Here is a 23,445-nt window from a genome sequence, read left to right as displayed (position 1 = left end):
TAGAATAATGGGATTTCAAAACATATAAACAGGTTGATGGATTAAGGCATTAGACGAAGAATTCACGATGGATGGTACCTTGTAGCGGACGATTCCATGGTGGAGGGAGGATTCCATAGTGGTCAGATGATTCTACGGTGGACGGACTTTAGGCACATGGACACCAGATTGACGGACATTAAAGCCACGTGGCACCCCCCATGGCTTAAGTAAACTCCAAGGAATCCCAAATGGAAATATCGTGTACCCAACGATTAATGGGAACCCTATATGGGAAGAATCCCACAAAATACGTACATTTATTAAGTCTTCCCCACAAGGAAAAATCATCTTGCCCAAGAAATAGGAGTCGATTCTATACTACTATAAAAACCCCCAAACCCTCAGGAAATAAGGTATGCATAATTTACCCCAACTTTGACAATCTAGAGTTGTGAGAATTCTCTAACTTGACATTCGGAGGGTATTTGGCCGGTACCACACCAGTAATCTCTCTAGAAGGTTTTTATATTCTTTGTTGTGCAGGTTTTGCCTAAGAGCACATAAGGACCTTGTAGCTTACTGATCGATTTTCAGTAAGACAGAGCAAAGAGAGAAAGAAAGAAATCAAAGAATAATTAGAGAAAAGAAAGGGGGCCCATCGGGTGAATAAAAAAAAAATAAAAATTATACCATTTGTGAACAATAGACTTTCAAATATAAGATTGCACTATTCACATATGCCAAATATTTTAGCATTTAGAACATCTCATGTGAGATATTTTTGGTGTCTGGCATTTGACACACTTGATGTTAGTGCTCTTACATTCCATTCATTTTCATTTCTTTATTTTAAAATATCCAAACAAGGTTACTTAATTCCACTTCATTCATATCTTTTATTTAAAAACATTTTATTCCATTTCATTTCTCTATAATCATTCATTCTCATTCTATTATAAACTTCCAAACAAAGCATTAAGGGATTTGTCTTCCATTTAGCATCATTTTAGCAACATTTTTGTTAGTTAGCATGTTTTTGAAACATTTTAGCAAACTAACATCTCGAGTTTGTTAAACTCAATTGCTATGAAGGAAATCAAGTCTAATACCCTCGATTTACGCTCTAGCAGAAGCTGATGTGAAAATTTTGTACATGTGGATCTCGAGTCTAGCACACTCGATTTATGTTTGGAGAAGCAATATAAAATATTTTGATCTGGAGAACATGGAGAAGAAGAAGATTGTAGGTGGGTTTGGTTTTGCAGGTAGAGATGGCAACAAAGGGGTGGATTTGATTTTGCCGTGGGTGGGTTTGGTTTTGAAGGTGACTTCACGGAGTGGGTTTGATTTTGCCGTGGGTCTCTTCTTCTTCTTCTTCTTCCTCTTCTTCTTTTCCTTCTTTCTTCTTCTTCTCCTTCTTTCTGCTTTGTTCTTCTTCGTTTCTCAAATCAATAAATTGAGTGCGTGAGACTCGAGTTCTACGTGTATAAAAATTTCCACGTTGGCGTTCCAGTGCATCAAAATCAAGTGCGTGAGACTCGATTTCGTTCATTGAAATCGAGTTTCACAAACTCGAGATGTTAATTTGCTAAAATGTTTCAAAAATATACTAACTAGTGAAATTATTGCTAAAATGATTCTAAATGGCAAAAAAAATCCTAAGAAGTGTTGCAGGTTTTCCTAAGAAAAAAAAAAAAAAGAAAAATATAATCGTAACACGTGCCACCCAAACCAGTGATCTATAAATAAAAGGGTAATATTGATAGACTATGCCTAGGGTTAAGAAAATAAAACTTTCCCTTTTTGTATTGTAAACAGTAAACAGTAAACGTTAGGCGACAGCAGCGGCCGAGGCAATCGGAAACGCATTTCAGAAACCAGCTTCAGAGAGAGTGTATCTGATGGCTCCAGAGACAGAGAGGATCCCGGACGACGTCGTGGAAGAAATCCTGGTCAGGCTGCCAGTGAAACCCTTAACTCGATTCAGGTGCGTTTCCAGGTCTTGGTCCTCAAAAATCGCAAACCCTTTATTCATTACCAAACACTTGAACCACCACCTCAACAACAACAACAACAACAACAACAACAACAATAACAACAATGGTTTTCTCCTAGTTAAGTCGCCTGGTGGGAGAGAGTTGTGTACTGTCGTTTGCGATAGCTACGGTTTTTTGACAGAGATTTCTCGGTTTGGAATACCATTTGATTTTCAATATTTTATTGGCTTCTGCCATGGCATTTTCTGCTACACTTTGTTTCCGACTTTTAGTCGAAAAAAACATCGTCGTAATAATCATAGCCTTAGGGATTTTCGAATATGTTTGTGGAACCCAAGCATTAGAAAGTTTAAGATAATTGAACCTGAGGATAAGGGTTTTGATGATGTCGCTTATGGGTTTGCGTTTCATTCTCAAAACAATGACTTCAAGTTTTTGAGATTTGGGCGTTCTATAATGGACGGTGAGCCATCCAGTAAGGGACTTCTGGTCCATGTTTACACCTTGAGTATCGATTCCTGGAGCTATCTTGAACTGCAGGATATTACTCTTGTTGAAACACCACATTATTTGTTTTTCAATGGAGCTTTGTACCATATGGCATATTCTCAGAACAGCAAACTCATCTTGTGCTTTGATGTTCATGATCATAATTTTTGGGAGATAATGCTACCGCAGGATTACTCTAATGGATTAGATCTAGAATTTGAACGACTTGCAGTATTCAAGGGATCGCTGGCTTTGATTGCTTTTGGCCATCAGGTGTGCTGCATATGGGAGTATGGTCCTGTCGGCTCTTGGACTCGAACAGATATTGTACTGCCACCCCATGTTGAAAACTTCTTTGGCTGCACGGGCAGCGGTCAACTTGTGATTACAAACTTTAGTAACCAACTCTTTTTATTTGACCCTGACAGTCACAATGAGATTAATCTTGGACTTGAAGATCTTGCACCAGATGAGGATCTTGTACCACTGGTTTACACTCCTAATCTCATAGAGAGCTTAGTTTTACTCAATGAGTAAACCACAAAGTGGCCATCTTTTGAAATTGACAGGTCAGTTTGTTGTATCAATTAAGTAAAGGTGTTGGGAAGTTTTTGTATCTAAGCTATTGTTGTGTTGCTATTATGTAGATGGACAAAAGCACTTTATTACTGCTCATTCTAGTCCTGGCAATGTCATAGTGACAAAAACACGTTACACTTTCACAAAATGTTATTTTGATAAACTTAGTAGAGTTAAATTGTAAATATCAAATTAGAATGACCAAACAAAACCACAATAGACATATGCCAATCTAGTGAATAACTTGTATGTAATTTTATTCTGACCAAATCAGAGCAAGCAGAATGGAATTAACTATGGTAGCAAATCGTCCATTCAACAAAATTGTTAAAGATGTCCGGTAAGTAGCTCATCCAATTAGGGGTCCAACATGACATTTCAACACAAAGTACCTGATCTTACTGGTTATCAGAACATAGCCTATAAAATTATAAATGACAGAGGGGAAGCTAAATGAATAAAAACCCATCTAAGTACTATTATTAGCCAAATACAAAAGAGCCTTTTCAAGTACCATCAGTACAATCAAAACAACAAAAACAAAGGAGAGTGATAGCTAGTTTGCAATTCTGCTTCAGTATTCCAAGTCACCATCTCTGGGAACCCCTAAGATCGATTTATGGTAGTATGTCAGTCTACAAAATCACTTCTGTCTTTCTCTCTTGTTGGGATATTGTACTGTTATGAATTGTACATCTTGTTAAGAGTAACCATTAGTATTGTAGTGTGTGCATCAGTAGATCAGTGTATAGCAGTGATAAGTAGAAATGATAAATGATAAGTGAGTTGTAATAAGCATGTGCTGGATTTATAAAGCACAAGGCTATTAGATAGGTTGTTAGGAGTTGGTTAGTTGTCAGTTACTACAGCTGGCTGGCTGAGTTATTTACAAGCAGTGCACTAACTGCTTGCCTGTTCCTGTATACTATAAATCTGCTTGTATGCAGATTAGTAAGGGCATTGAAAAATTAACCCTAAAACTACAGCTTTGTTCTCTTATCCATCTCCTAATTCCCCTCCACCATTCTTAGGAGGCCTGGTTACCCTCAAAGTTAATCAAAAATATCATTACCTGCTTAGTTAGCAGGAGAATCTTAACAAGTCTGATACCACTTGTTAACAGAGCAAGAGAAGTCTACCTGCACCATTGGTCTTGCCAAAATTTCACCTGTGTTCCATCCCAACCTCAATATACTGTGTGTGCATGTGTGTGTGAGATATCTTCCTTTTTTATAATATTTATTCCCCAAGCTTGCTAATCTGAAAGATGATGTAAATAGAGAGATTTTCTAGCTACCCACATGATTTGCTGGTTTGCACTTCTGTATGAATTTTTTCTGTGATTTGGGTCCTCTCATACGTAGTTGCTCTGCCCAATTAGGAAAAATGGTGTGAGGTGATATTTGTTAGCTAACCGATATATGATTTTCTTGTTGGTTCTTATGGCTAAAATAAATGTTATGTGTTTTGGGTTCTTTGATCTATCATGTGGTATAGGGAATGTATGCAAATGGGGTTGATGAGTTGTGGTCCTTGTGGGATACAATGATATGCATGAACCTCTTTGTTTTTTCTGATTGCTTTTAATTTTAAGTTTCATTTTCTACAATTGAGACTACTAGAATTCTTTTTTAGGTCTTTTGTATGACTTTGATTCTGGGGGTAAGGGAAATGGGAATAATTTCCCTGTAAAATGATAATAAATGAAATTGTTTGAAATTTTCCCCTGTTTTGGTTAGAGCTGTGGAACTTTTTTTTTTTGGATAAGTAGAGTTGTAGTACTTGCTCAAAGATTCAACATTGACTAAGTGTACTGCTTTACTGGATTTTCTTTAAAAGCATGGAAAATCTCAGCTTGATCCTTAAAAGGTTAATATCTATTTCAACTTTGTTTCACTAAATTTTTTTGCCTTCTTTATGTGTTAATTAAATGACAGATTATAATGGAATCTTGTTTTCAGTTGGTTTTTGCGCTTTTTGGCACTATTGATTCATAAAGCATTGACAAGAGAGAGAGAGGTCGATGGGGGTGATTTTGCTTGTTTTTGCTTTTATGTTTTACATTGAATTTCTCTGTTCTTGGTACTTATCCATTACTGTCCTCTCAAACCCAATTGCTCCAGCAACTTAGAAAGCATTTGGAGTTCCAAAAGCCATTGGAGATTTGAAATAATATTAGAAATAGTAGTGTTTTGAATTTGGAATAATCTTAGTGTTTTGCAATGATTATGTGTTGAGAAATTGGGATGGAAATATCATGGATATAGAACAATGCTGTGGCATGGTTATTTAAATGGAATAATTGTAGAGTTTTGGAATGGATATGTATTAACTAGGATAGATACAGAATTGATAGATTTATGGGAGTTAGCTGCATTTTATTCTCTCCTTGAGTTTATCCAAATTTGTATTCCTTGGGGTACAAGGAGTGATACTCTTTGTTGGCGTCGCAAAGGAAATGGTAAATTTGACACCCGGTCCTTCTACCATGAGATTTAGGATGCTTAGGATTCTTTGTTTCCTTGGAAGGGTGTTTGGAAAGCAAAGGTTCCTAAGTGAGTGGCTTTCTTTTTATGGACAGTTTCTCATGGTCGGATTCTTACTTTTGGATAATCTCATGCTTAGGGGTCGCTATTTGGCAAATCAGTGTTGTATGTGTCGTTATGAAGGACAGGAAATAAGTGTGGTTCTACCAGCCTGGGACAGCAATTTAGCTTTCCAACACTGGAGTTTTGAATTGATTCTATCCATCAAGAATTGGAAGTCAACTATCCATTTTCCCCTCAGTTTGAAATTAATGCCTAAATACTTACTAGGAGTTTGCACCAAGTTAACCTGCAGAGATGAGGCAAGGGTCTCCTGGTCCTCTCTAGGCATGTTACTATATGTTAGGGGAGCAAAAAAAGATCAGATTTGGTAAGATTGACACATTATCCTGATAAAGAGCAATACCAATTCAGAATTTCTTGGATATTTACAAGGGATTTGTTATCCTTTTTGAATAACAACTGGGAATCATCAGCAAATAATAGATGGGTGAAAGAGCATCCATTCCTACCAAGTTTAACACCCTTGATATCCTTATTATTCTCAGCTTTCATAAGTGCTAGGGATAGAATGTTAGCACACATGAGAAAAAGATAGGGGGACAGTGGGTCCCCTTGTCTCAGACCTTTGGAGGGTTTGAAGGATTGGGTGATATTACCATTAACTAGGAGTGTGTAGGGAACAGTAGTAACACATTCCATAATCCAATTCACCCAGTTGGGACTAAAATTCATAGAAACAAGGACAGCTGTCAAAAAGTTTCAATCAACCTTGTCAAAGGCTTTACTTATGTCTATTTTTGAAGCACCAAAGCAATTTTTCTGCCTCTTTTTTTTCCTAACATGTCAAGAATTTCATGAGCTATCAGGATATTGTTAGTAATGGTTCTCCCTTGTATGAATGCATTTTGACAAGGGGTGATGAGGTTATTCATAAAGGGTTTGAGTCTATTGACAAGGAGTTTAGGTATGACTTTGTAAATCACATTGCCAAGACTAATAGGTGTGAATGAGGTAAGAGAACTATATATAGAATAATAGTCAAAAACTCAAAAAGAATCATAACGCATGTTTAGGAAGGAAAACGTTCTAATTGTTGTTTATATGCTCATCTTTCACTTAGGTGGCTTGTCAACCACCCACACTACTTCATTTGGGGTGGCTAATTGGCTACATTGTAGCCCAATCTAAGGACTTTTCCCCTTAGCATTAAAGTTCCTCTTTCAGTTTTAAGTCCTTATTCTCTTTTATATAAATGTGTATACTCTCATTGTAAAACGTAAAGAAAAGACGCTGGCAGAGGGAGAAGATAGAGATATATGTATTTGGTACTAGAAATAATATGATGCGGTTGATGAGCACTAGAACAAAATAACTTCAAATACCATATCATTATGATAGTTCTTTCTCTTGTCTTGCTATTCCTTTTATTTCACTAGGCTCATATATCTTATTTTGCATTTGAAATGATTAATTTTCAATTCTCAAGTTTTCAACAACAAAAATTCAATTCTCGAACAAATTATAAAGATATATTTTGTTATTTGATTTTTTATATAATTAAATGTATTTAAAGGAATAATTTTAGTGCAAAAGAAAAGAATATGGGATAGCACACGCTCTAAATTTAGACCAACAATGGGCAAGCAAACAACAAAGTAGGAGAGTTAATTGTTCACGAGCAGTCGGCAATAGCAGGTGGGTTGCGTTCGGCGGGTGGCTAGACAACCCTAATTGACATGTATAACAATGTTGTATTTAGAATTAATTGTTCTTGAAATTTTATTATAGGTTGAAAGTTTAGTTATGATATTACACTCCCCTCCCCCCTAAATGGGGATATTAGGTTTTAAATGAGCCAAACTTTGTCGAGTATTTGAAGTTCAAGCTCGGATCAACAACAAATGTAAAATATTCAAACTTGGCTTGAGCTCAAACCAAGCCTACAAAATATGTTTAAGCTTGATTTTGACAGAATCAAATAATCCAAAATCTTGATTTCAGCTTAGCTTCACTTGATTTATTAGTCAAGTCGATCTCGAGCTCAATATCAAGCTTTTCTACTCGAGATTCAATACAAATACATTATCAAGCTTATATTAAGCATAATACCCAACTCATTTGGTTTGAACATGTGGTTCCAACTCCCAATTATTTAATAGTTTAGTAAAATGTGAATTTATTTTTTCAAGATCATATTAAGTTATTATTATTAGTTTTAGACCCCAGTCAAAACACTGTATTTAACCAATTTTAAATCCAAGTTGATTATTAGATCTATTATGGAAGATTTAGGTTAAACACATAATTATCAATATCATGCAAGTGCGGAAATTTAAAAGAGACTTGATATGATGACCTAAAAAACCAATGAAATAAAACAATTTCACAAGAAAAACCTAAGGGGACCAATCCCAAGAAGAACAAATTCATTTTTAGATAGAGATTTACAGTCAAAATAACTCTATTTGTTGTAAATCTAACTACAATTACAAAATTGAGCTCTGAATCCCATAGATGTTTCTAATAGTGATCTGCTACAACGTGAACCTCCAACCCACATTGTCAACACCTCATTTTACAACTGCTAATAACCTTTGGTCCTAGGCCCCAATGATGAGCTTGCATACATCGACTAACGGTAATTAAAGAGTTCTCAATAGTTCAGAGGTAATCACAACTTAAAAGTGTTCAAATCGCTTTTGAAAACGAAGCTGAAAAATGACATTTGCTTATTGTTTTGACCATAATTTTTGATCCACAAAGAATGTTTGAATGAATTTCTTTTCATTGGATTTAAAATAATTGAGTTATGGCTATTTGAAGTTGGGCCATCAATGGTGTTAGGAATTATGGTTTCGGCAAGCATTTGTATGCACCTTCAAGGGTGCGCACACACCCTCACGACCCTGTGCACACACTCTCATTTAGGCATCCATTTTTTATCAAAATTTGCATTTATGTAAAACGTTTAGTTTATTGAATGTGTCAATGGAGTAAATACACATTAACTATCTATATATATGAAAGTATAAAAGTATTTTATATGTTTTTTTAAAAAAACAATTATATAAGAAAGCAAAAACTTCATGTGGGAGCTATGCGGTTTTGTTAGGTGGCGCTTTGTTAGAGTAATTTTTCATTTAGCTTTCCACCTCAACTTCTTTACATGTTTTGGATTATAATAAAATTCTACATATAGAATAATACTATTTTCACTAAGTGTTTAACCTACCACTATCATACTTCATTAACATAAACGTGACATCATAAATTTTGGATGATATTTCCATAAGCCAACTAAACATTAACATGAAATTACAAATTTTTTATGCTAACTCCATGCCAATGAAGAAACAAAAATTATGATTTAAAATTTCAGCCAAAAAAAAAAATGATAAAAAAAAATCAACTTATTACACCACAAATTTTTTTTTGAGAAGATATTACACCACATAATAACTAATTTCTAATTTATGTAACATTTTCTCTATAGTTTAAATTCTTCATCCCTTAATTTTGTATTACATCATTAATTTAACAAAAACCTCTTTATGTTATCACAACAATTCTTAATGTTATTACTTAAAAATATTTTGAACATTATATACAAGGCTTATAAGCTTTTCACATAACAACTTACAGCATTATCCTCGCATCGCGCAGGGCCATTACTAGTTATGTAAAAAGGTTGGGTTCTATTTTCTAATTTATTTGTTGCTTTTAAAATATTAAGTAATAATACATTTTACATTTGCGTCTAACCCAAACTATGTTGAGTTGGCCCTAAACTACGCTATATTTTTGTGGACTGTGAATTTGAACGAGATTTGAAAGGAATATATTTGAGATTGAATTGAGGTATTCAATAGAAAGGACACAATTTAGAGTTCACAAGTTTTTAAAAAAATTTATTTTATATTTAAAGTACTCCACGTATATAAAAATAAATCTTCAAATAAACGTGACCATATTTTGCGTGAAATTTATTTAACATACCAATAACATGGTTAGCATTCATGATTTTGAAATTATCATAGTGGTATTAGACTATTAGTATAAAGAAACCAATTTAATCAAGATTAAAGCTGTTAAAAAAAAAATGAAATTGATGGTTTTGCAAAAATGTGTTCGAGTACCACCATTGGGATATTGGAAAAAACCAATAACTTTTCATAAAAGGGCTCAATTTAAGAACAAAACCACGAGATCAGAGATAAGGGTAAAAAGATGGATGAAGATGAGGATAAAGGTGGTGTTGCTGCTAAGGAGAAGCGTGTTCTGATTTACTACTTTGGGTTGTTTCATCATCTCTACCTCTATCTCCTTCAATATTACTTCACTGTTAATATGTGATATTGTATTTTCACCATTGACTACTATTTGGCTTTTTCCTAGCATTATTGTCATTAGTTTTAGTCAATATTAAATTGGAGAATCTCTTTGTACTGGTCTCAAAAAATTAGGTATCTTGAATGATAAAATATATATATATATATATATATATATATATATTTATATATATATGCTAGTTGATTTTGGACCCATTAAACATTCTGGTTATATAAGCTAGGAAAGTCAAAGTTTGTAAGAGCTATTAAGGATTAGATGTAACAGAGAATGAGGCAATGCCTATCACAGAGGCGATATGAGCACATGATTGAAATATCATGAAGGTCATAAAGTGGGTGAAAAGAGAATTTTGTAAATTTCACCCTTCGAACCTACCAATCATGCTTTCCCTGAAGTTTTCGTAGTATTTTATGATTAGGCTTTCACTTTATCATGTAGACCATAAATGACTTAGTACATTTACATGGTTTATTGCCTTAACTAATGTGTTTTACTTAGGAAGTTGAGGGTAAAAAAAAAAAAAAAACTTTTACCTGGTATTTGGTGCCACTTCACGCATCCTTTAGAGTAGACTCAAATTTTCAAGGAGAATATTTTATTTTATGACTTTTGGATCTGTTCATTATGAATTATCAATTTAAGTAATTAATTATCACTGAAATGGAGTCTCATCCTGTACCATACAACACTCATCCGGAACTCCACTAACAGCCAACCTGAAGAGAAAAAAGAAAAGGTAATAGTCATTTAAAATGTTGTGAACAAACAACCATGAAAGTGTATATGATTTAAGCCTATATATATTACATACATATCCAACTAGATTGAGTGCATGGTCAGCATGATAGAAGCTATTATTTCTTCTATCACTCAAGATTTCAAGCATTAAGACTCCAAAGCTATAGTGGGTTTCAGTTAGCTCAACTGGTAAAATTTCTGATGGTTGTATAAGAGATTTGGGGTTCAATCCCCGCCTACACCAAAAACTGATTGGTGTCTTGGTCTGATAATAAAGAGCAATTATCAAGAGCGGACGCCATAAGTTGAAACTCTCTCCAAAAAAAAAAAAAAAGACTCCAAAGCTATAAACATCAGATTTAATTGAGAACACACCCTCATAGCATACTCAGGAGACATATATCCGCTACACCAAAACAGAAAATAAACAGGAGCACTAATATTGTTCAATTAGCAGCAAATTAAATGCAAGATTATGGATGCACCGTTTACTTCTTTTAGAAGAATGATGTCTAGTTAACTTACTATGTTCCGACAATTCTATTAGTATTTGCTTCCAGCTTATTTTGTTTGAAAATTCTTGCCATACCAAAATCAGAAATCTTCGGATTCATACTTTCATCAAGGAGTATGTTGCTAGCTTTTAAATCTCTCTGAATAACTTTCAACCTTAAATATTTATGGAGATAGATTAATCCTTGAGCAATTCCTTCAATTATACTGAAATGTTTCTTCCAATCTAGTAGCTTGCTTCTATTCGAATTTGCCAAAATAAAATTTCACTTAAAGAAATATATAAATTGGTTGAAGAAAACAAATGTATTCATAGGAAAAACTTAAGTTAACAAAATTGGATGTTTTCAGACCAAATTGAAAGTAATTCAAGCTTTTGTTGGGCATATATTCATAGATCAGCATCCTTTCTTCTCCAAAAATGCAACAACCAAGTAACTTTACAAGATTCGTGTGTTGGAGTTTAGATATGAGTATCAACTCATTATTGAACTCATTTATTCCTTGCCCTGAATTTCTTGATAGTCACTTTATGGCTATGTTTTGCCCTGCCAAATTAGGAATTCCTAACTTGATGTTGCCTTATCACAAATTCTGACTCTTAACTTCCCACTTAATAGTATTCATCATCATCTCCTAACTTTAAGCTTGGTCTCCATGTATTTCTGCACCCTCAAGGACCAGATATGATGGACTGCTGCACCCAATACAATTTTGCACGTTATAGCCTTCAAGCTAACTAGACCCCAATCCAACAATATATTCCATTCAGTTTTAGGATTCTCAATTAAACAGCATCTCATAGCTTCTCTCCATATCCTGCTAGTGAAGCTGCATTGGAAGAATACATGATCCTATCTTCCATATTACTTCTGCAGTAGACATGCCTCATTTCACCTTGATACTTCACTAAGCTAATCTGCCCCTTGTAGTATGCCTCTTCCTCATAGCAAGCCAAAAAAAAAGGCATGCCTCGGGATTGTGAATGAAAACCATATACGTTTCAACCAATTCACTTCACGCAATCTGAACCTCACCACATTCCATGTCTCTGACCTTGAAAACCTACCTGATTTGAAAGAAATCCAAATAGGTCTGTCCCTACTACCAATTGTTCTATGCAGCTTACTTTGCATAGCTACTAGATCCTCAGGTCTCTTTGGTCTTCACACCCTAGTCTTAACCATAGTGACACTAGATACCTTTTTTTCAATGTTTCTGGCAGCATGGAGTCCCTAAAGGTTCCTATTTTCAGTGACCATCCCGTTGATCTGCTCTTAATTTGTGAAATTTATATATGCCATCATCATTAATTGTTTAGGCAGACGTTTTCTTCCGATTGAATTTTATTCTAAAGTCATATCAGTTTTTTTTGTATGCTCCTTGTAAGATAATGTGAGCTTCCAATGACAAAGACACCCCCAGCACCTTCCCAATGGTGCTAGGGCAGGATTCTTTGTGTTAGGGTTGAGTCCAGGTCAAAAGCAACTCAAAGACGAAATAATTATGATTTGCTCAGAGTTGAGAAATTATGATTTGTTCAGAGATGAGTAGTTGGTGATCTTTTATCCATGTCTTTTGCACCATAATGAATTTCAAAGTCAAACTTGTTCCGTTGGAAAGCAGACATTCAAAGTTTTAAAATGAACACAAATTTACAGACAGTATATTATTTTTCTGTTCATGTGCATTGCACCTGAGCTCTATTTTAAGGAACTTCTTGTCGGTGGACTTGAACCGTTTTTATGAGATAGGAAAAGAAATTCAGAAATAATGGTATTGATTTGACAAATAATCCTAAGTTCACCACCTGTGATATTGCAGCATGCAATCTTCTATAAAGAACAAGAAGGTGATATATTTTCCCCATTTCGAATCTCTTGGCTAAATATGGGAGTAATGTTATAATCATTGCGGGGAATTGATTCCATTGATTTTTGCTGCTAGAGATTGAAAAAATACCAGACACTTGATAAAAGATACAACTAAAATCACCATTGTCAATAATCTCTTATTCATAGATTAATAAATAATGGCCTTGCCATTCTCTGAATGACCCAAGGGGAAAAATTATTTACAATTTGATTTCATTTCTATATATTAAAGGAAGCCTCTCTTTATTCATTCTTTGGGGCGGTGCAGTAGACCATAATCACATGCTAGAAGTCTGAATGATATAAACAAACTAGGCTTGAATGAGTTATGGGATTGCGACAAAGAGGGCACTCAGGCTTTTCATTGCACCACTCCATAATGCAGTTCCTACAAGAAAATGAAACAAAATAATAGAGTGAGAAAAAGGAAGAAGAGGGATGACAAAGAACAAAAAAAGGAGGGGTCCAGCAGAGTACATGAATTTTTACAATCTAAAGAAACAGTACCAGCAAAATATGTGGCCACAAGATGTGGCTGTTGGATATTGGCGATTACTCAAGCAAAGTGTACATTTGCTAATTCCACCTGTCGCTTGAGACTGGAAAAGGCAGAGAAGTTACAAAATGAAGTTAGACATCCATAAGCTGTTACGAAAAGGTCACAAGAAAACAAGAAATTCCCATCATACTATCCAATTAGATGTTTGATATTGAAGTTGTGATATTAGAGTGAGGTGAACCCCCTGGCTCTCTATTTTTTTTTTTTTCTCTCCCTCATTTCTATATTTACTGACTTATAATTTATAATGAGTAATATGCCCAAATCTGCTTTTGTGTTGGTGGAATCATCAGGAATAACCACTAAATTAATACACAACGAGTTCAACTAAATGCACTACAAGTGCCAACCTTTTAAGATTTTGTATGTTTGAGTTTTGTGATGATTATATATGCTTAGGCACCCCCATGAGGCCACTCTTTAAGGGTAGGACTTATCCACTTATCCAAGTTCCAATATAAGAGTGCACTACAAAAGCATTGAATTCAATTTCTATAAACCAGTAATCATGTTGTCTGCATTATAATTAATAGTGAAGCACTTTGGCTAATGAGCTCTATGGTTAAAATGGCATCTCCTCTTGGATGGATGAGTATACCAAAAAAATAAGTGAAGCACTTCAAACATATTCACCCTTGGAATGCTCCTACAAAGGGAATCACATTAAATTCTGGTCTCGTGCTTTGATATTTACTTTTGGATGTTCTTGCTTTATATCTTTGTTATTGAAGTTAGACAGCCAGGCCCTGAAATTGATGAGCATAACAGAAGAATTGTATACCTACCTTGGAGACTTGAATTTTATATCTCACCTAAACTAACCACCCCAATGTCCTTACAAAATTTTTTATTTATTTTAAAAACCCCTTAAATGAGAAGGCTGGAAAAAGATACCTCCGAAGTTGATGAAGAATCAGACAACCAACTGCCTCTATTATTATCTGTGGATATCAAATTGCCTTCCTCATTCAAAACAGGCAAACCTCGTCCTGCAAGCCCAAGAATGGAAGAGAGAAATTAAATATAGTAAAGTGCATGGCAACACAATTTGTCAAAATATTAATAGACATGCCAAAAGAGTTATCACACGGAACTAGTAATGACAAGGATTGGATCTAATTCATCTTCATCAAGAACTACTATTATTTAAATAACAAAAGGACAAAATTTGACAACAAACTTAGTTATAGCCAATGGCTACAACTCCTACACAAAAAATTAATATGACTACATATTTTAAAAATCTAACTATTGAATTGCATGTTCTCTTATGTTCTTACTATACATTTCAAATTTTGTGCTAATTAGATGTTAATTACTATTTGATCCATAAACTTATTTTTTATATATAATTTTATACTACAAAAACTTAAAATTTAAATATTTAATCGATGATATAACTACTAACCTTCAATTTTCTTAAAATTTTGTAAGTATGAAGAATATAAGAAGAAAATATAATCCAATGGGGGATTTTTCAAAATTCACATCCAATAAATATTGAGTGGAATTGTAACCATTGGTTAAAACCAAGTTAGTAGATAAACTTTGTCCTGTTTAAAATAGTACTCAAAAAAACAAAATAGTTTCCTCATCAGAAATTTTCAGGTGCTCCAACAGAATCTCACTAAATTTATAAAGTTGATATCTCCCGTTCAAACTCTAGTGGTTAAGCTAACATATGGCCTGTGATATATACATAAATAAATACTCATCTAATATATACACACTTTTCTTTCTTTCTTTCTTTCTTTCTTTCTTTCTTTTTTGCCAATGTGCATATATAAATGCCTATACATTATGTATGTATGTATAGGTAACAACTTCAGTATACATGTATAACAAGATATAGCTCGTGTATGATCCTACAAAACTAATAGACTACAAAGAAGGTTAGTGGATAAAGCTACTAGCATTACCAAAAAAGAAGAACCACCTGCTGTGTTTTGACCACTCCCAAAGGAAGTATGGTGGACTGAACTTGCAATAGAGGATAAATTGCTACGTCGCAATCTTTCAGCAGCAATGACACATAGCTGAATCAGAAGGAAAACTCCTATTATTTGGTATCTGCAAGGAAGCCAATTGGAAGAGTGAATATTTTAGATTAGCAAGATCTCATAGGACTAAAGATTAAAGATAATCAAATTTCTTATAATTTTTTATTGTGATAAGTAAGTTTTAATATCAAGGAGAGGGAGAAGGGAGATTCAAACTAGTCTCAAACCAATTGTGCTACCATTTGAGGTTAAGATAATTAAATTTCTTCGCAACAGACAAGGTGATAGTGATAAAAAATGTTGCACTAAAACGTTCAAGAGAAATCACCCGAGAAAACCAAAAGCACCCCAACCCCCCCCCCCCCCCTCCTTCCAAATAAAACTGAATCTCTCCTTACAGTTTTCTCTCGTACTAAACAATTGTAAAACCATCATCTCCCCACCCTTTTCTTTCCTCTCTTTCTTATAACTATATATAAAAAAGGAAAGTTGAGCGGTTTTGTTTTGCACTTGGATGGCGGTATTGTTGAGTCTTCTAGTCCTTCCTAAAATCTATACAACCAAACACAGAATTGTTGAAGAACTAAAATAAAAAACTTACCATTGATTCCCACATGATATCAAAAGTTCAGTTGTAGCACTTATTTATTTATTTTGGGATAAGTAAATAAGGATTTTATTGAAACAGACTACTTCATGTGCATGGAAATTACAGACATAACAATGCATTTAAGAAACCAAGACATATTGAAGTTCCTATGTTCGGTCCAGGAAGGTGAACTGGGGTTGAGAAGGAAGAAAAAAAACAAAAGACGAAAATTTAGAAAGCAAACATCAAACTAAGGGTCAACTTCATCATGTCATTGAATTCAGATTTAAAAGCTCTTTTTTTTTTTCCTTTTCTTTTTTTTACTTATCAAAAAAAAGATTTAAAAGCTCATACCTGGGCCTTTGATTTGATGGTTTTCCAATGAACACATAACGAATGCCTGCAGCACGTTTTGAAATATGGTAATAGAGGCCTGGAGAGAAAAAATTTTGAATCAGTAAGATTTTGAATTTCTACTCCCTTAAATAACCTCTGAAAGACAGGAATAACCTTCAAAGTAGAAGAACATTAGGTTAGCACGAAGAACCAATTGCAAAAATTCTCGAGCTATAGGGAGCACCTGGACATATGAATCTTAAATAAGAAAAGCAGTTCACCATGTGCTCTAACACCCAATTAAAGGAAGCTATATTGAATACAAAGCACTAAAAGTGACAGGAAACTAGAAGAGAGGGGAGGGGGAGGGAATGGACATTGTTCCATGAAAAAAAATAATATAAAATGAACAATCTCATCATATACCTTGTAGACATGGCTTTTCTTTAAGAATAAATAAAAAAATAAAAGTTGTGATTCAATTAAACTACATATAAAAACATGACTTAGTGTCAAAAGGTTATATCATATTTTCATATATTAAGGCTTGAGTTAGCAAGATGCCTAAATAACAACTATACCGTAGGCCATCTCTGAACTGCATGCAACCATAATCCATTGAATTTCTGTTTCAACCTTATCAGAGAAACAGACACCCCTGATGTGGAGGAGGGTGGAAGATTAGTCACAGTGGAAGATTGAACATGACTGCTTCCTGGAGCATCGTTGTTGTAGGGCTCATCAGACTGTGAATCAGCCAGGACAATGCCACGGGAAACTACTCTAGAACTGTCAAAACAAGAAATTCGGCACTTTCTATGAGTAAAATTTCAATGCAGGCTAAAACTTAATAACAATTACAAAAATATTATGTGTAAAAAATAGAAATCAAAGAGATGGAACTGTTGAACCTAATCCGGTCTGCAATATAAGGAACTGCTGTCTGGTAGATAATGAAAAGAGCACGTCTTGCTGGGTTTGGAGGAATTCCATAAGGTCCTGCAACCTGTCAAAACAACTATTAACCAATCGAAAATAGAACAAGTAGTAACATATCAAACACATGGCATCAATGCACTCAGTATGAAGTAAAAACTAAATAAATAATAGTAGAAGATTTAGACAATTGACCTATTAATCATGATCATATAACAAGGTTCATGTGATCCAAATATGGTTGTATCAAGTAGATGTTAAAGCTGCAGGGTGAGGTGTATCTGAAAAGCAGATGAGCACAATTGGCCTAGAGGGTGTTGTGACTAAGTGCGTGCGTGCGTGTGCGTGTGTGTAACTTAAACATCAAAATTTATGAATATCAAGAAAGCAAATAATGGGTAGAAACCTGAGTGATGTCACAGTATTCCTCTCCCAATGTTTGTTGCCCTGAACCAGTGGTTAACACATAATAAAGCATTTGCCCCAAAAGTTTTGTCTGCAAAATAAGAAAACCAGAAACACGATATAACAACTAATATGTTGTCCACAATGCATAACAACAAAAATCATTTTCTTAGTTGTAAAAATCGTTTTAGAAAACTCGTGAATTTTGAAAAGATTTTGAAGAAGTTTGAAATGAAAAGCTTTGAGAGTTGAGAATCTAACCTCCCTCTGATAAGCTACAGCAACCCTTGTACCTAAACCAGAGAATTGAAGAAGTCATGACATAAGATAAAAGGTGAAAAATTGCAATGAGTGGAAGGAATTCAGGGAAACATATAATAAAGAAACGAACCAAAGAGGTGGCGGAAAGCATCGCGACAGGCATCATAGACAAAGGAGGCATACTGGTCGTCCTTCTCGGCAGCTCTCATTATCTCAGGCTGTGCTGCCAGTGGGAATCTTCGTGGTAAGGAAGCCTCACTAGTACTCGTGCTCGTGCTCGTGCTCGTGCTCTCTCCGCCTGACAAATCACCCCTTCCCAATCCCATCTCTCAAATCAACTTACTGGTATTTGGAAACCACCAATTATTTTCTGAATCAATTAACCCACTCTCTGAAAACTGAAAAGAAAGAAGGGCGTTATCCCATTTACTTTCAACTTATTTCTCCATCGAAGAACAAGTACAAACATTAAACCAAAGTGGCATACTTCTCTGAAACATTTTATCATATAGGTAGTGTGCTTCTTGCAAAGACTATCCTTACATAAAGAACGGCTTTGAGAATTACATTATATGACATTTATAGGCTAAAATCTCCGAATAAGTTACAGACACCAAAGCAAACAGTTGGCGCGCACAAATTAGAGTTGGAAAGATAGGATGATAGCTGAGACTGAGAGTAGTGGGTGTTGATTAACGAAATGGGGTTTTGGAAAAATGGGAAATTGTGATGTGAAATAGAAATAGAACCTGTGCTGTTCTGTTCTGTTCTGTTCTGTTGGAGATGATGCTAACTTGGCATTGCGCTCCGACAAACAACTCTCACTGCGATCTCGTTTTGCCTAACCTCTCTCTGACCATCAACTGTCACGCAAGGCACATCAATTTTTTTTTAACTCCGTGACAGGATTTAGATTCGGTGCAGTAATCACTGTGCAAAACTTAGGTACAGGATTTGCAATTGGTCTTCTTACTAAGTGTCCGTTTGGTTGGGCTTTTAGGACCCAAAACGTAGCTTTTACATAAAGCTGGCAGTGGCTGGGCGTTTGGTGAAGCCTAAACGCAAATTTTAGATAAAAGTTGCGTTTTAAGGCAAAGGCAAAAACGCTGAAATCAGAAATGGTGGTCTGAAGGTCCATAACGAAAACGCACATCAACGTTTTCAGCTATCCGTTGAGCTGAGACCTAAAATTACCGAATCACCCTCTCATCCCATTTCCTGCTTCGCTGAAATTGCTGTGTAATAATTCCTCTCATCTCTTCTCTGCTCTGCCTTCTCCGTGCTGCTACCGATCTCCCTGTGGTAAGTCATCTATGACTTCTTCTTCTTCTTCCTCTTCTGCTTTCTTCTTCCTCTTCTTCTTCGTCCTCTTCTTCTTCTTCCTCTTCTTCTTCGTCCTCTTCTTCTTCTTCCTCTTCTGCTTTCTTCGTTTTCTCTGAAGTGTAATTTTTTTGTTTTAATTTTTTTTTTCTGATCTGAGACAGGAATCTTGAAGGTACGCATTTGATCAAAAAGGCACCAACCAAGATTGATCTGCTACCAAAATCCACCAGGTACCAACAGTGATCTGAATTTTTTTTTTTTTAAGATCTGAAACAGGGTGTATTTGATCTAACTTTATTTGTACCTTTTTGAGTTTTTGAGGGTTTGGAGATTTAATAATGACCCATTTGGTTCTTTAGTTGATTTGGTTTTGAAATTTGTTTGTTGATTGGGTGTATTTGATCTAACTTTGTTTGAAACCATATTATGATTTATTGATTTTTTTTTTTAATGTTTATGAAACTCTGCATGTGTCTGTTAAATGCTAAACACAATGCATTTTGTCCAATAGTTTGCACACCTTAACAAATAGAAGAAAAAAAAGACCAAATAGCTTGAGGGAAATGAAGTTACTATCTTTAGCTAAGACCAATATTTATGCATTAATATTTTCCTATAGATGGATATGATGTATTTTTTATTATTGAGTTTGTCTCTAGTATGGATTTACTATTGGAATATGAAATTACATGACATGACTGTGTATTAAACCAAAAAAAAAGAAGGAAGACATGATCAGAACTAGTCTAATTCGTATATTGCTGGACCTTTTTTGTGTTTAACCACTGGACTACCGTTGAGCATGTAGTTGAAGTTTATAGACACCATACAACAACTTTTCATCGTGCCCGCCGATGGGTCATGCCCAGCGAGCTAGCCGTGATGCCGCCCTCGCCGCTGGGGCGTGCCCAGCAGCAGCAGCAGCAGCAGCTGATGAAAAGTTGATGTATGGTGTCTATAAACTTCAACTAGATGCTCAACGGTAGTCCAGTGGTTAAACACAAAAAAGGTCCAGCAATATACGAATTAGACTCGCTTTGCAGAAGCATATGTAAAGCCTTCGGATCCAACTTTTAGTGAAGTTCCAACCAAAATACAAGACCATCCAATTTATTGGCCACATTTCAAAGTATGTGTACTATTGTATATTTGAATAAGTGTTATTGTCTATAAGATAATACAATGCATGTGGAACTGAAAACTATTAATGTTTTTATTAGGATTGCATCGGTGCGATTGATGGCACACATGTGATAGCGATTGTACCTACTGAGAAGTCCATTCCATACTTTGGAAGAAAGGGATATCCAACCCAAAATGTGATGGCTGCATGTGACTTTGATATGTTATTCACATTTGTTTTGCCTGGATGGGAAGGTGCAGCACACGACACCCACATTTTTCTTGATACTATTCGTACACAAAGTAACAACTTTCCGCACCCACCACCAGGTTTGTAATTGGTTAATCAATTGTTCATTATAATGACATATTGTGTGTGTGTTTAATACAATTGAATTTCTTTGTTTAGGGAAATATTATGTAGTTGATTCGGATACCCAATGATGCAAGGCTATTTGGCACCATACAAAGGGATATCATACCATCTTCGTGACTTTCGAAGGAGAGGTGGAGGCCCTAGAACTATACATGAAAAATTTAATCATGCTCACTCATCTCTTCGATGTGTGATTGAGCGCACTTTTGGTGTGTGGAAGAATAAATGGAGAATTATTAGAAACATGCCATCTTTTCCATTCCATATCCAAATACTTATTGTATCTGCTACTATGGCTCTTCATAATTTTGTTAGACTAAATGATAGGGATGATAAGGAGTTCATAAATGCCAATGAAGATTCAATTTCTAGAAGAGAACGTAATAGTGAAGCATGTAGCAGTTATGAGCAAAACTCGTGAACTTTAATGAGATCCTGCAATGGTGGTTCTTCGTGATTCCATTGCAAATTCTATTTGGGGGGGGTAATAATTAGTAGTTGTATTTTTTTTTTTTTTGTATAATATCATGTAGTACAATTTATATTTGGATTATTGGTATGTATTTTATATCTTTTTACATTTTTATATAGCACAATTTAAACTTGGATTATTGGTGTATATTTTATCATCTTTTTACATTTTCATTTTGTGCTTCATGATGATGAAAATTGTTTAGATTTAATTAATATTAATAAGAAGTCATTAATGGTAATAACAAATAATTATGCCACTAAAAAAGAATAATTGCCCAAACATTATTAAAATAATACCAATAATATAAATTTATTATTATTATTATTATTTAGTAAGTATATGAAGTAGTTGAATTATAAGTATGAAATAAACTCCCTTATATATACATTGTCCTTTTTGGTAATTTGTCCCTCAAACTGCAACTTTTATAATTTTAGCCAAACACTCAGCTTTTTCAAAAAACACTTTTTAACAGCTTTTACCAAACACTCAGCTTTTTGAAAAATCACTTTTTCATTATGCACTTTTTCAAAACTCAACTTTTTCATTATGCACTTTTTTAAAAAGCCCAACCAAACTCACCCTAATAACTCTTTTTTATTTTTTTAGCAAAATTTAGATACAAAACGTAATTGCTGTTTGATTAAATAAATAGTGGACTTAAGTTTTGTCTTTTTTTTTTTTTTAAGCTTTTTTTTTTATCCAATCTTTAATATTAAAAGTAATATTTTTAACTTTTAGTTGCACCCATTTAAAAATGTATTACATGATCTCAATCTTCCGGAACATGCTGCCGTGAAAGTACAGTATTCTTAAGTGTAATACATTATAATATTCTTTAATTAAATTCAAATATATGGTTGTCTTGGAGTCTTTTATGCCCTTTAAGCTAATTTCCCAACATATTATTTATGTGGCCAATTATAAAATAATTCTGTTAGGTGACCACTTTTGGAACTCGGAGACTAGATTTTTATGAAAAAGAATCATGAGATAATTTATATATATATATATTAAAATTTTCTAGTGAAACTCAAAGTTTAGAAGCTCTAGTTCTTCACGTTGGAACTCGAGTCTCAAATACTTGACATCCAAAATTTGTTACAAAACAAAAATATTTCATGACCAGCCACATAACTAATATGTTGGGGGAAATTAGCCTAATGGGCAAAAGATGCCCCTATCTTGAATAGTCAAACATATTTACCATTATCTTCATTAAGTTTAATTAAATTCACTATAGTTATGTGTTTTGAATTTAATTGGAAACTTAATGTACTATATTTTAGTGTTACCCTAAAATATCAAGATAAACGCCTAATCTAGCAAAGAAAAAGAGACGGAAGGGGAGTTTTGCCTAACAAGATTGTAATCAACAGTGAAAAGCAAAGAAAAGAATCTTACTAAAGAAACGCAGGATGACTCAAGATTGGAGAAAACGCAGGAGAAATAAAAAAGGAAAAGAAGGAAACATAAGATTTTTTTTTTTTTTTAAAAAAAAAAAGAAAATTAAGGCGCGGAAAAATCTAGAAAGCACGCTCACACGACCAGCCAGTAAGACAATGACATGTGTCCACAATCTAATGACTGAGTCACATCGCATTAAATGCGACAGATAAGGAATCTCAAAAGACATCAACGAGCAATAAGGACCCTTTATATTCCTCCCGTTGTCATATATGACGACAAAGGAATAAAGGGGGCAATTGATGAGTAAGGAATATAATGTCATCCAGAGTACTAACGACCTTATAGCATTTAAAGGCTAGTCATAAACTCGCTCATAACCAACAGACCACAACGGTCTAATGGTCATAACAAATGGCAATAAATAGCCATAAACTACCTCAAAGGTGTTTTTCTGACAATAAACAAGCCTCCAACGGCTATTTTTTCTATTTTACACAACCACTTTGTAAAAATACTAACATCAAATCATCTATTTTACACTTTCTTTTAATATAATATTAATTCTTCCTTTATTTTTTTACT

At 34.4% G+C, this 23,445-nt stretch overlaps 2 protein-coding genes and 1 long non-coding RNA gene across 3 annotated transcripts; 2 read left to right on the top strand and 1 right to left on the bottom strand.

Annotated features, from left to right (window-relative positions):
* The first annotated feature begins 1,883 nt into the window (after positions 1–1,883).
* On the top strand, positions 1,884–3,005 carry LOC142615428 (putative F-box protein At1g47730). Its single transcript, XM_075788175.1, has 2 exons — positions 1,884–1,969; positions 2,252–3,005. The coding sequence occupies exons 1-2, from the start codon at positions 1,884–1,886 to the stop codon at positions 3,003–3,005; spliced, it is 840 nt and encodes a 279-aa protein (XP_075644290.1).
* Positions 3,006–13,150: 10,145 nt separating this feature from the next.
* On the bottom strand, positions 13,151–19,129 carry LOC142617194 (peroxisome biogenesis factor 10). The gene is made up of 12 exons (XM_075789935.1): positions 18,907–19,129; positions 18,288–18,555; positions 18,158–18,189; positions 17,898–17,987; positions 17,467–17,561; positions 17,137–17,344; positions 16,730–16,799; positions 16,574–16,652; positions 15,567–15,700; positions 14,525–14,619; positions 13,579–13,670; positions 13,151–13,459 (listed from the first exon to the last, which is right to left on the bottom strand). The coding sequence occupies exons 2-12, from the start codon at positions 18,481–18,483 to the stop codon at positions 13,357–13,359; spliced, it is 1,194 nt and encodes a 397-aa protein (XP_075646050.1). The 5' UTR covers positions 18,484–18,555; positions 18,907–19,129; the 3' UTR covers positions 13,151–13,356.
* A 1,382-nt stretch (positions 19,130–20,511) lies between these two features.
* LOC142614608 (uncharacterized) lies at positions 20,512–21,033 on the top strand. The gene is made up of 3 exons (XR_012840481.1): positions 20,512–20,609; positions 20,701–20,932; positions 21,012–21,033. It is a non-coding gene; the product is annotated as an uncharacterized LOC142614608 (long non-coding RNA).
* The last annotated feature ends 2,412 nt before the right edge of the window (positions 21,034–23,445 follow it).

The sequence above is a fragment of the Castanea sativa genome, chromosome 11, assembly GCF_040712315.1.
Source record: "Castanea sativa cultivar Marrone di Chiusa Pesio chromosome 11, ASM4071231v1".
NCBI classification, from domain to species: Eukaryota; Viridiplantae; Streptophyta; class Magnoliopsida; order Fagales; family Fagaceae; genus Castanea; species Castanea sativa.
This window is presented reverse-complemented; position numbering and strand designations above follow the sequence as displayed.